This window comes from Macaca mulatta, chromosome 12 (genome assembly GCF_049350105.2).
Source record: "Macaca mulatta isolate MMU2019108-1 chromosome 12, T2T-MMU8v2.0, whole genome shotgun sequence".
NCBI classification, from domain to species: Eukaryota; Metazoa; Chordata; class Mammalia; order Primates; family Cercopithecidae; genus Macaca; species Macaca mulatta.
Window position 1 is genome coordinate 26,825,233 of NC_133417.1, and position 13,112 is coordinate 26,838,344.

At 39.1% G+C, this 13,112-nt stretch overlaps 1 protein-coding gene across 22 annotated transcripts in view; it reads right to left on the reverse strand.

Moving 5' to 3' along the window:
• ZRANB3 (zinc finger RANBP2-type containing 3) overlaps positions 1 to 13,112 on the reverse strand; it is a 321,989-nt gene that overhangs the window by 14,938 nt on the left and 293,939 nt on the right. For 19 of the 22 annotated variants that reach the window (XM_077956906.1, XM_077956900.1, XM_077956897.1 and 16 more), the window contains 4 exons: positions 9,206 to 9,316; positions 7,775 to 8,177; positions 3,727 to 3,858; positions 551 to 1,328 (listed from right to left, as the gene is read on the reverse strand). In XM_077956906.1, the coding sequence (XP_077813032.1) occupies positions 1,230 to 1,328; positions 3,727 to 3,858; positions 7,775 to 8,177; positions 9,206 to 9,316 (745 nt within the window). In that variant the 3' untranslated portion in view covers positions 551 to 1,229. Of the gene's footprint in view, positions 1 to 550; positions 1,329 to 3,726; positions 3,859 to 7,774; positions 8,178 to 9,205; positions 9,317 to 13,112 lie in introns of those variants that run through there. The other 3 variants (XM_077956903.1, XM_077956894.1, XM_077956902.1) reach the window with 1 other exon arrangement.

A 13,112-nucleotide genomic window follows, 5' to 3' on the forward strand; every position in this document is an offset into this window, starting at 1 on the left:
TATGTCAATTACATTTTAATGTTATCACTGTATCTTTAAATGCATATAACCATCTGATTATGCCTTATTATAAAGTGTTTTATCATCATCACTCTTTTTAAAAGAAGTACCAGAAACATACCTTTAATAACAGAGGGTTTTAAAAACAGAAAATGAGAACCAGAAGACAAAGAGTATTTTGACAGTACGCCTAGTTTGTTTGTTTGTTTGTTTTGAGACGGAGTCTCGCTCTGTCGCCCAGGCTGGAGTGCAGTGGCGTGATCTCGGCTCACTGCAAGCTCCGCCTCCCGGGTTCAAGCCATTCTCCTGCCTCAGCCTCCCGAGTAGCTGAAATTACAGGTGTGCGACACCATGCCTGGCTACTTTTTTGTATTTTTAGTAGAGATGGGGTTTCACCTTATTAGCTAGGATGGTCTCAATCTATCTCCTGACCTCATGATCTGCCCGCTCTGGCCTCCCAAAGTGCTGGGATTACACGTGTGAGCCACGGCGCCCAGCCAACAGTAAGCATAGTTTGATTCATTTTTTAAAAAAGATATTCAAGCTTAAGTGGCATTTTACATTTTATGTTTTCAGTTATTTAATAGTTTTAACAATTACTTTACACAGAACCCCCAAATTGTCCGCAAACACCATAGGTATTTCATTTTGAAAAGGATATTTTTGATAAAGATGACTGGCTAAAAAAGCAAGAAAAGCAACACCCAAAATGTGTACCCCAAGCTCATTCTGGAGGTATTCAGTGTACAATCTCTCTTGAATCCTAAGCAAGCTGGTAATGCTTGGCCCAGAATTCCCAAATAATGATTTGTGTCTGAAATTTCCCATGAGGTTTTACAATGTTCCATTCATACCCATGACAGTCCAGAACAATACTAATCCAGAAGCATTTTTAGGTAATTGAGAGTACATTTTTTAAACACCATCTATGCACAATACAGTGATTAGGCATATTAGGGGTAAAAAGCTTAACAAAACATTGCTGAAACATAATTGCGAGTCTGCATCAAATCAAAAAGGCCACAGAAATATTTAGTATTGTATCTTAGTTTCTGTTAAGTACTTTCAAAATGTAATTAACACTAAAATAATTAGTACAAGAGAATTTGAGTTCTTGATTTTTGTTCAGAAAATTTTTACTCTTAATATATTAAACAAACATGGAAAACTTTTGTATTAAAGTCTTCCACATGTAAAACATTTGTCATTCATTCATATCTTTTTCTACTTTACTTCTTCACCAAAAATCGTGTGATGTCTGATCCATGCTTTGATGCTAGAGATTGTCTTCTCACCTGGCTTCTTTCCTTAGCTTGTCTGGCAGTTCTCTAAAAGTTAAAAAATATGCATGTGTACATGTTAGGAAAAAAGCACTGGCTACAGAAGCTCAAAAACTCTTTGTATTGTTAGTCTGGAAAATCTACACTGTCACTACACCCATTTCCCAGTGGCTGGCTATTAAAGAGTTACCAAACGACAAGGCAGAGTATCTTGGCAGCTCTGGCAAGTCCCTGAGGTCCTAGGTTCTTAGGACCAACGTAGCAGGAGAAAACATACAACTTAGGGGATGTCTTGCTACCCAGTGAGAGCATGAATTCCTCATTTGGAGAATAGGGAGGCCCTGATTCTCCCATCTAAGCGGGAGTGTTTTCCTTTTTTTTTTTTTGAGATGGAGTTTTGCTCTTTCGCCTAGGCTGGAGTGAAGTGGTGTGATCTCAGCTCACTGCAACCTCTGTCTCCCAGGTTCAAGCGATTCTCCAGCCTCAGCCTCCAGAGTAGCTGAGATTATAGGCACCTGCCACCACACCCAGCTAATTTTTGTATTTTTAGTAGAGACGGGGTTTTTGCCACGTTGGCCAGGCTGGTCTCGAACTCCTGACCTCAGGTGATCCACCTGCCTCGGCCTCCCCAAGTGGGAGTTCTTAAGGCAACTTGGGATTACCCAGTGAAGAAAATCTACCCACTTCCTATTCTCTGATCCCAGAGGCCATTTCCAACTCAACAGATGAGCTGGTATAGAAAATAAAATGATGCAGACCAGAACTGGATTCTTCCACTAATCCCACAAGTAACATTTTTCATGAGAATCTAAAAAAATAATTACAGAAAGGGCTGCATTTTCTTTGGCTACTTCTTAATTCTCATATAGGTCTTGAATTTGCTACTAACTTGCACAGCTGAGAAATCAGATGACTTTTTTTTTTCCACCTGAAGTCCATGTGAGGTGATCCACGTGGAAAGAGTAAGGACAGAAGAGAAGCTTACGGTGGGGGGCGGTGGCTCACACCTGTAATCCCAACACTTTGGGAGGCCGAGGTGGGTGGATCATCTGAGGTCAGAATTCGAGACCAGCCTGGACAACATGGTGAAACCCTGTCTCTACTCAAAACATAAAAATCAGCTGGGTGTGGTGGCGGGTGCCTGTAATCCCAGCTACTCAGGAGGCTGAGGTAGGAGAATCAGCTTGAACCCGGGAGGCGGGAGGCGGGGGTTGCAGTGAGCCGAGATCGTGCTGAGATCACGCCACTGCTCTCCAGCATGGGTGACAGAGCGATACTCCGTCTTAAAAAAAAAAAAAGAGTAGTAAAGAGTTCATATATTATAAACATTGGCAAAGGATCTGAAATAGTTCTCAAAAATTTAAATATAACTGATTAGCATCTTTTTAAAACATCAGTGTCTTTAGCAAACAAAACAATTTCAGGCCTTTCTCCCCTTGCACCACAATGGCACCCACTGACCGTACCCAGTGGCAGTTAAGTGGGCTTCTGGGGTCATAAATGAGTAAAGTTCTTTGGAAAACAGTTTGGTGATAAATTCCTACATTGTCAAAAATATCCAAATACTTTTGACTCAGTGATTTTTACACATGATAATCTACCTTAAGGAATGACCTCAAAATGCAGAAAACAGTTTTGTTTACAAAAAGTGTGCTTGGTGGCATGATGTATAAAAGCAGAAAAATTTAAATAAGTATTAATCAGTATGGGAATGGTTAAGTAAAGTACAGTAGAGATCTGCTCAATAGAATATTGTATTATGCAGTCATTTTAGATGATGTAAGTTATGAATGGTTAGAGAACATGAGAAATGCTTAGATCTTGCTGTAACTGAAAAAAAGTTGAATACGAAGTTGCATATTGAATATTTCTAAGATGATCTCAACAGGTAAATCCCATTACCTTTTACTGGACTGCCTGTAAAAAATTTATCCTGGTAGATAAACAATAGTATGTGTTTTTTTCCCTCTCATTCTAAGCAACAGGTAAGTAACTACCAAAAGATGGGGCAGAGTTAATTGGTTTCATACTTTGGCCAGCAATGAAACCTTTGTATGTTGAACTGAGTTGGTCCTAGAGATAACTTATCAATGTTTTCAGATATTTCAGGATATCCTTAGTTATATGCAAACATGTATCACTGCCCCAATTCACCAAACTGGAAGTTTGGGTCTCATCAAGACAATATGTAAATTGTATTCATTTCTTTCTTGGTAGTGGTGCAAATGTCTTGGTCCTAGAATGAATGAAAAGGGAAGCAGCTTTTCTTGCATCTGTGACACGGGCCTTGAGAGGGAAGGCAAGTGTTAGATGATGAAAGGAGTAAAATGCGCCTCGAATCTCAGACCAGGAATAAATTCATCCACATAATCTTCCACACCTGTGTGCACAATTTTCCATCTGACTTCTCAGGATGCAGTCAAAGCTATATGAGAGCTTCACTGACCTCTTTGTGACAGACTGTGCAGAGAGTCTGCAGGTTGTCCAGGGAACACTGTCCTCCTCCCCCATACACTGGCTTGATGTGATCCACCTGCCAGAAATGTCCTTCCCCTGGGTTTCTTATCATTTCATTTAGCTGCAATAAGAATACAAGTCAGCAATTTTCAACATACACTGCAAGAAGTGTTTGTTGGTTTTGCATTGTGCAATCATGTTTATACAGGAAAATCATGGGGAAAAATACATCAGGAGAGCTTTGAATAGCTTTTATTGTGAGTAGAAAAAAACCCTCTGTTTGAAGTTTGAAAGCAATAAGATGTGTTTTTTTTCTCCCTTATCTCATTTTGAAAGAATTACAAGAAAATATAAAATACCAAGACTCCTGACAGATTGGGAAAAACTGGTTTTTCTGCACCTGTAAGTTAGTTTATATATTCACTAAACCAAATCTAAGAAAAGCATAACAATAGGTTAGAAATTTAAAACTTCTCAATACTACTGAGTCAAACAATCTTTAATTGTTGACCTAAATGCTTTTGTCACTACACAATGGCAGTTTAATGTCAATAGCTATTACCTAAAACTTTTATACTATTCACCAGAGAACTTTCCAAGTTACGTGAACTGGAATGAAATTTCTAGAACAAATATCTGTAACTTGCATATTTGGAATAATTAAAGATGACCATTTAAAGTAGCCTTTATTTAGGCCAGTCCATATATACACATTTTATATTTAATCAGTGATAACCTACATTAAAATGGGATGTATTTTATCATTTTACCTGAGGTAGTAAAACCAACTCACACCATGGAAATGCAGTTGTCTAAATATCACAGAGATGAGTGTGGCACTTGTTTTTATTTCCTTCAACTTAACAGCTGCTGGCCTTGGGAACCCATGATTATGTATAAAGCCTGTTTAAGAAAGCGTGTCAGGCACAATGACCTGATCAATAGTGCTGGCCCATGAGGAGTCACAAGAGGCAGCAAGTTGGAGCAGTAAACTTTGTCCAGCTGACCTTTGTTACTGCCTGCCTTATCTTCTCTTCTGTGCTGAACTTCCCAACTACTGTTAGAAGAATGTATTGATTTTTGTTTTCGAGGTTGGCATTGTAAGAAGCTACTACAAATGGCGGTCTTGTGCATCAAGCAAATGGCATAGTCTTAGGAAAAAAAATCCATTTTGGCTTTGCCTTTTTAAACCAATTCCTTCTCTCTGAGCAGCCCCCACTCTGACAGACTCAATAATTCAGAAGATGCTTCTTTAGTTTTTCCAAGCAACTGTAAGGCAAATCACTTGGGGCCACTCTTGGATATCCGAAATTTGCCCACCTCTTGAAAGAATCACTTGATGTGGTAGTGCATGCCTGTAATCCCAGATGTTTGGGAGGCTGAGGCAGAAGGATCGCTTGGTCCAGGAGTTCAACATCATCCTGAGCAACACAGTGAGACCCCAGACCCAATCTCAAAAAAAAAAAAAATATATATATATATATATGTGTGTGTGTATAAAATCACTCTCTTTAACTAGTCCTACCTAATTCGAGCCTATTGTGTTCCTTATTCTCAGAGCACTTTTGTTTTGGATGTCTATTATATTACTTCTGCATTCCTGGACAGGTTGCTTTCAATGACCTTGAGTCATTTTGTTGCATGTCTTCTGGAAGCCATCACACTGAGAGAGCAGTAACTGGAGTCTGACTGACATCCCTGGGATGTGTACAATATGTCCCTCACCAATTAGACCAAAAGATCTTTCAGGAACTCTGGATATCATTAGAGAAATAGTGTATTTCCCTATCTCTCAGAGACATGCTAATTCATTTTTACAGAAATGCTGATTAATTCATTTGCTCATAATTCAGCAACACTGTCCTAGGTAAATAAAAATACATAATTTGTCTAACTGGAAGGAATTCATCCAATATTTTAGTGGGCAGACAGTGGCTGAGGGGTGATTCTTCTTAAATTAAGCACACTACAAAATTATATTTTATTTAGAGATGGGGTCTCGCTCTGTTGCCCAGGCTGGAGTGCAGTGGCACTATCACAGCTCACTGCAGCCTTGACCTTCTGGACTCAAGCAATCCTCCTATCTCAGCCAACCAAGTAGCTGGGACTACAGGTGCATGCTACCACACCCGGTTAATTTTGCTTTTCTTTTCTTTTTTTTTTGGAAAAAAGGGGTTCCACTATGTTGCTCAGGCTGATAACTCTTGGCTCAAGCAATCTTCCCACCTTGGCCTCTCAAAGTACTGGGATTACAGGTATGAGCCAAAGCCTGGCTTGCTTTGAAATTTAGAATTGTTCAGATAGCAAGATTAGAAATCCAACTGAATTTTGGAAATGAAAGTGAATACTGATGATAGTGTGCTATAAATAATAATTTGTCATAAATTGGTGTATTAAAATTACATTTTTCAATGCAATGAACACATATATGTATGTGAGTGTATATACACATACATAGCCTTCTGATTGTGATGGACTACATTTCTGGGTTATCTGTCTGCCCCTTGTCATTCAATATTAACATATGGAAAGGGGAATTGCCAGACCATAGGTGCCTCTTGATACACTGCACCACCTGTTAATATCTTTTCCCAAAATAACTGAATGAGAATGAAATTAAGCCTCTAGATCTTACAATTATTATTCAGAAAATTGGGGGAATAGAAGAACATGTCAAACAATACCTTGCGATACAGGGAGACAAATCCGGAATGGCAAATGATCCAGTATATTCAGCCATTGATAGTATAAAAAAGGAATGGGGTGCTATTATAGATTAAATGAAGCATAAGAAGCATTATAATCAAATATACTATGTGGGTGACATTTTGATACTAATCTGAACAAAGTAACTATAAAATGCTTTTTTTTTTTTTTTTGGAGACAGAGTCTTGCTCTGTTGCCCAAGCTGGAGTGCAGTGGCGTGATCCTGGCTCACTGCAACTTCTGCCTCTCAGGTTCAAGCGATTCTTAAGCCTCAGCCCCCGAGTAGTTGGGATTACGGGTGCCTGCCACCACGCCTGGCTAAATTTTTATACTTTTAGTAGAGATGGGGTTTCTCCATATTGGCCAGGCTGGTCTCAAACTCCTGACCTCAGGTGATCCACCTGCCTTGGCCTCCCAAAGTGTTAGGATTACAGGTATGAGCCACTGCGCCTGCCAAAAGGCGTTTTTGAGACAACCTGGGAAACCAAGCATAGACTTAGTATAATTAAGGAATTATAATTGTGTTGGGTGTGATAACTCGTACTGGGATTATATTTAAAAGAAAGAGAGGAAAGGAAATGAGGACTAGGAAAGAGTGCAGGAGGAAAGGAGAAAAGGAAGGGAGAGAGAGAGAAAGGGGAAGAGGGAGGGGGGAAGAGGTGAGGGAGAGGAAAGGAAGGATAGAAGTAAGGAAGGAGGTCTTTACCTGTGAGAGATACAGAATGAAAATATTCAAGAGTGAAAAGAAATGTCTGGAATTTTCTTTAAAATAATCTAGGAGATGGCCGGGCGTGACGGCTCATGCCTGTAATCCCAGCAGTTTGGGAGGCTGAGGCGGGTGGATCACCTGAGGTCAGGGGTTCAAAACCAGCCTGGCCAACATGGCAAAACCCCGTCTCTACTAAAAATACAAAAATTAGCTAGGCGTGGTGGCACATGCCTGTGATCCCAGCTACTCGGGAGGCTGAGGCACGAGAATCACTTGAACCCAGGTGGCAGAGGTTGCAGTGAGCTGAGATTGCGCCACTGCACTCCAGCCTGGGTGACAAGGGTGAAACTCTGTCTCAAAAAAAAAAAAAAAATTAATAAATAAAATAAAATAAAATAAAATATTCTAGGAGAAACAAACAAGTGAGTCAATGGCAGACAAAAATCAATGCCAAAATGCTGGAAACTGTTAAAGCTGGCTGATGGACATATGGGTCCATTATTTTCTCTCCTTTTATATATTTGAATATTTCCATGTTAAAATGTAAAAAATAAAGTTAGAGAGTCAATATTCATTACTCAGTACAATGCTGCCTTCTATCTATCACATGATTATAACTTACCTGTTCTAATGGGAGCTTTGAAGTCCAGGTAGCATCCAGAAGTTTCTTCCTCTGACTTTTAGGGGCATCTCTCAGACGTAAAAAGAGTTCTTGTGCATTCACATTACAGAGCTGACACACACCACGTTCAGTTTCAAATACTTTGGCTCGCAGGTAGCTGTTATTAGATCGAATCCAAAACTCTTCCTGACATTTCAGAGAGCAAAACCGTGAATCCCAAGCGTTCACTTTACACGCTTGCTTAGTCTGGCAAGTGGGTTGCTGACAGTGAAGGCAAAGTGGATTTCCTTCATTATCCACAGCTTGCAAATAGCCTTTGGATGTAGAGGGCTTCACAGTGAGATGTGCCTGCACTGTGTATGGATTTAGAAATGGGACACAGGCTCCATCTTCAAGAAATTTTCTACAATTGAAAAAACACTGAATAGGTAACTAATGAATGAATACTCTAAATAGTAATTGCTTCATATAAAGGTTATCAAAGTTTCTATACGGATAAATAGTAAACACGGATCACAGTGTAGAAATAAAATAGCTATAGTCAGCACTCTATATTCCATGCCATGTAAGGAAGAATGGTGTGTTACAAAAATTAATTTGAATATAAATATGTTGCCTCTCTTGGGAATTTAGATGCTCTCGTGTTAAATGATCTGGAAACATGTGAAACATGAAAACATGTAAAACATCTGGAGAAGCTGTTAGAAAATGCTTCTTCAGGCTGGGAAAGGACAGCCTACTGTAAAACTCCAACTAAAGCTTAGTGGCTACCCTGCTCCTTAAATATATGGGGTCACACACCTCATTAGCTCAGAGAAGTCATTACAAACTCTCTCCTCCAGCCTCTGCTTGCACACAGGAAACAGAGTCACAGCCATAAAGTGACAGAGTGAAATAGCTGACAGTGCTGATAGGAATTAGAACAGAAGACTGGCTCCTACAGGTAAACGCAGAGTTGATGAAATTAAACATGCTAGGATACAAAACATAATAGGATATGTGCTCAATTTGTTAGAATAAAAGAAAAGGTACACTACTCAATTTTGTTAGAAAGTCCTACTTGGGAAGTAACAACAGCTGCTCTATTTTTCCATGGTTGTTTGAAAGAGTTAAAAGAAAGACTTCTAATGATGGAGCTCAAGATTGAGGGACAGAGCCCAGATTTAACCTCAGGTCTCCTGGCATCTACCCCCAAGCCGTGGGGCAGGTTACTTAGTCCACCTGGTCTCAGTGTCCTTCCTCATCTTTAATGTTTAAAATGAGGACACCAGGTACCTCAACAGGTTGCTAGGACAACTGAAGAGCTACTATCTTGTGAAAGTTCTTTGTAACGTCTAAAGTGGTCACGCAAAGGTGAGACATTATTTTGAATATCAAAATGTAAAGAAGTGGAATTAGTACTACTATATACTAGTAGTAGAAAAACCTTACTTTGTGAAAGGATCCTGTGGCCTGGACTCCTTTGTGATCAGACGGACATGGCCCCCAGTATTCTTCACTTTATCCACTGAAGCTATGGCAACATCTTCTTTGGTTATGTATCTGAAACAATGATATGTTAAATAGATTCCCTCTATCTCATGAAAAAAAGTCTCTATTGCATGTTCACATTGTTCCTTGCAAAAGCAATAGAAGAAAAAGCAAGCACAATTCTATTCACTGTGCTAAAACTGAAGTTAGAAAATGGAATTTTTACCTTTTATCTTGGTGTTCATTATGTGAGAAATACATTTCTTTGTTCCAAATTAGTTGTCTCAGATTTCTTTTTCTAAGAAATCCAAGAGTCATTCAATATCCTTTGGACCAATTTTCATTTAGGGGAAAGAGGAGTGGGTGTGAGAATAAGAAATGATCAAATACACGCACAACTGACAGCCTTAAGGAAACTGCTTGGCAAGCTGTGCAGAAAATCTCTAACTGTATTTTACTTCCCTCTTGGTCATCCCTTCAAGGCTTCTCCAAATCACCTTAGTCAGTTATAATGGTGTATCAGTGTTTGGGTAAACTGAGTCTCTTTTCAGTTAACTGGGTTCAATCACATCTTCTGTAATCTGAAGGTTGTTTCCCTTATTATCAGCCCATACAGGGTTTATGGATTCTTCCACAGAAATAAAGCCACCCTTGACGTGGGATTCAGAACCTTATTACCCAACACTAACAATACCACACAATGGTTCAGGGACTAGAAGTAAAGAGAAGTTATTCCGATTAAAGGTGATGGGGGAATTTAAGTTGGTGAAATGCAATTACCCAATTAATTCCTTCCAATTATATTAATTGGCCTACTTTCTCTGGTGGTTTACACCTATTATAGACTTTTTTGGAAATTAGTTTAAACATGAATTTCTTAATATTACTGAATGCTTCTTAATTAGGCAGCTTGACAATAAAATTAAAGTTCAATCAAAATGGAATTGTGCAATTGTAGGTAAAATTTTAGAAATTTGCTTTATGTTATTAGGATAGATTTAACAAACACGTTTCCTTTTTTAAATAAACTATTTTATTCATTTTTGATTAGGTGATATAAGCACATGGTTCTAAACTCAAAAGGCAAACAAGTGTGTTTATGGTGATGAATAATTTTCTCTCTCACTCCTTTCTTCCTTTTGCCCCTCCCCAAAAGTTACCTCTGTTGCCAGTTTTGTTTTTATTTTTTTTTGACTCAAAATGACCTTGAGTCATTTTGTTGCATGTCTTCTGGAAGCCATCACACTGAGAGAGCAGTAACTGGAGTCTGACTGACATCCCTGGGATGTGTACAATATGTCCCTCACCAATTAGACCAAAAGATCTTTTAGGAACTCTGGATATCATTAGAGAAATAGTATATTTCCCTATCTCTCACAGACATGCGAATTCATCTTTGCAGAAAGGCTGATTAATTTAATTTATTTTACTTTGTTTTATTTTATTTTATTTTTTGAGACAGGGTCTCACTCTGCCGCCCAGGCTGGAATGCAGTGACACTATCTTGGCTCATTGCAACCTCTGCCTTCTGGGTTTAAGCTATTCTCATGCCTCAGCCTCCCAGAGCTGGGATTACGGGCATGCACCACCATGCGAGGCCTGTCTCAGCCCGTCTCAGCCTCCCAAAGTGCTGGTATTACAGGTGTGAGCCACCGTGTCTGGCTCATTTTAGAAATAGTTTATTTTTGGCCTGGCATGGTGGCTCACACCTGTAATCCCAGCACTCTGGGAGGCCAAGGTGGGTGGGTCTCCTGAGGTCAGGAGTTCGAGACCAGCCTGGCCAACATATTAGTCTCTGCTAATAGTGATAAGTATCTCATCATAGATTTTAAAATTTGCATTCCTATTAAGAGTAATGGGGAATATCTTTTCACACATTCACATGGTGAAACCCTGTCTCTACTAAAAGTACAAAAATTAGCTGGGCATAGTGGTGTATGCCTGTAATCCCAGCTACACGGGAGGCTGAGGCAGGAGAACCACTTGACCCAGGAAGATGGAGGCTGCAGTGAGCTGAGATTGCGCCACTGCACTCCAGCCTGGGTGACAGAGAGAGACTCTGTCTCAAAATAAATAAATAAATAAATAAATAAATAAATAGTTTATTTCTTTTCTGAGTATAGGTGTATACCTTTTATTTACTTATTTTTGCATTTCCATTGATACATCATTTACATGGCATAAAATTTACCAATTAAAAGTTTACAATTAAGTGCATTTTAGTATATTCACAAGGTTGTACAACCATCACCACTAATTCCAGAATATTTTCATCACTCCAAAAAGAAACCTGAGGCTGGGTGCAGTGGCTTACGTGTGTAATCCTGGCACTTTGAGAGGCCAAGGCGGGTGGATCATTTGAGGTCAGGAGTTCGAGACCAGAATGGCCAACATGGTAAAACCTTGTCTCAACTAAAAATACAAAAGTTAGCCGGGCATGGTGGTGTGCACCTGCAGTCCCAGCTACTCGGGAGGCAGGGGCAGGAGAATCACTTGAACCCCGGAGGCAGAGGTTGCAGTGAGCTGAGATCATGCCAGTGCACTCCAGCCTGCGCAACAGATTGAGACCCTGTCTCAAACAAAAACAAAAAATGAAACAAAAAGATACCCATACCCACTAGCACTCATTCTTCATTATACCTTTTATTTTTAGAAATAAATAATAGCATAGCATATATACTGATCTTCACCTTGCTCTTTTTACCAAAACATGCTTCTCAGAGATCTTTCCTTATTAGGATTCAGTTTCCCTATTCTTTTTAATGGCTCCATGTTATTCCATTATATGGATAAACCATATATTTGACCAGTCTCTGATAAATGGACATTTAGGTTGTTTCCAGTCTTTGCTATCACAAACAATGCTGTAATAGATATCGTTATATATGATATTTTCTACACATTATGTATCTGTAGAATAAATCCCTGGAAATAGAATTCCTTGGTCAAAGGTCTTAGGTGTTTTAAATGTGGGTAGATTTTGACAACTGTCTTTCCTCTAAGGTTATACCAGTGTACGTGTCCACCAGCAACAAATAAGAGTATCTGTTTCTTCTCTTTCACTAGCACAATGTCATTTTTAAAGTCTCTGCTAATAGTGATAGGTATCTCATTGTAGATTTTAAAATTTGCATTCCTATTAAGAGTAAGGGGGAATATCTTTTTACATGTTTGCACTCTACTTGCATGTCTTTCTTAGAGCAAAAAGGAAATTAAGCCATCGTGCTCCAGTCTGGGCAGTAGTAGTAGTAGTTAAAGCACAGTAAATTGTTGTAGAGTTCTTTTACTTGCCCTTTTAGTTCTCAAACTTCCTCCTTCTCTGGCCCCACCTCCAACAATTTCTTCAACCATTTTATTCCCTTGGAAAATGCACTCGGGAAAGTATTTCTGTGAATTCTAAATGAACTCAAAAGCTTCCTAGCTTTAGGGGCAATGGGATATTAAGCCTTGCCTGAGGTATTATTATTCAATGTTTAAAAGCTTAAAAACCTAATTCAGTAACTTTAAAAGATGCTGAGAAATCTAGTCAGAGATTTAGAAACTAAAAATAACCTTTTGCTTTCCTACAAGAGGTTTAAGAATAAATTTTGGGAAACCACAAGAAACAGATGAACCAATTCCAAAAAAGGGAGCTGACAACTTTTCAAATGTAGTTGCAAGTTGCCAATACTTAATTTTCTGCTGAGGTTTGCGAGGAAGTTCACCAACTCCCAAAAGGATTATGGTAAATCCCAATTTTAGTAAATAGAGAAGGAAGGATGTTGTCTACTAAACAAATTCCTGGATAGGGACGGGAGTGGAAGATAGCAATTTTTGCAAGAAGAGTGTACGTCGCAAAGTGGCCCACATCAATGAACACAATCTTGGG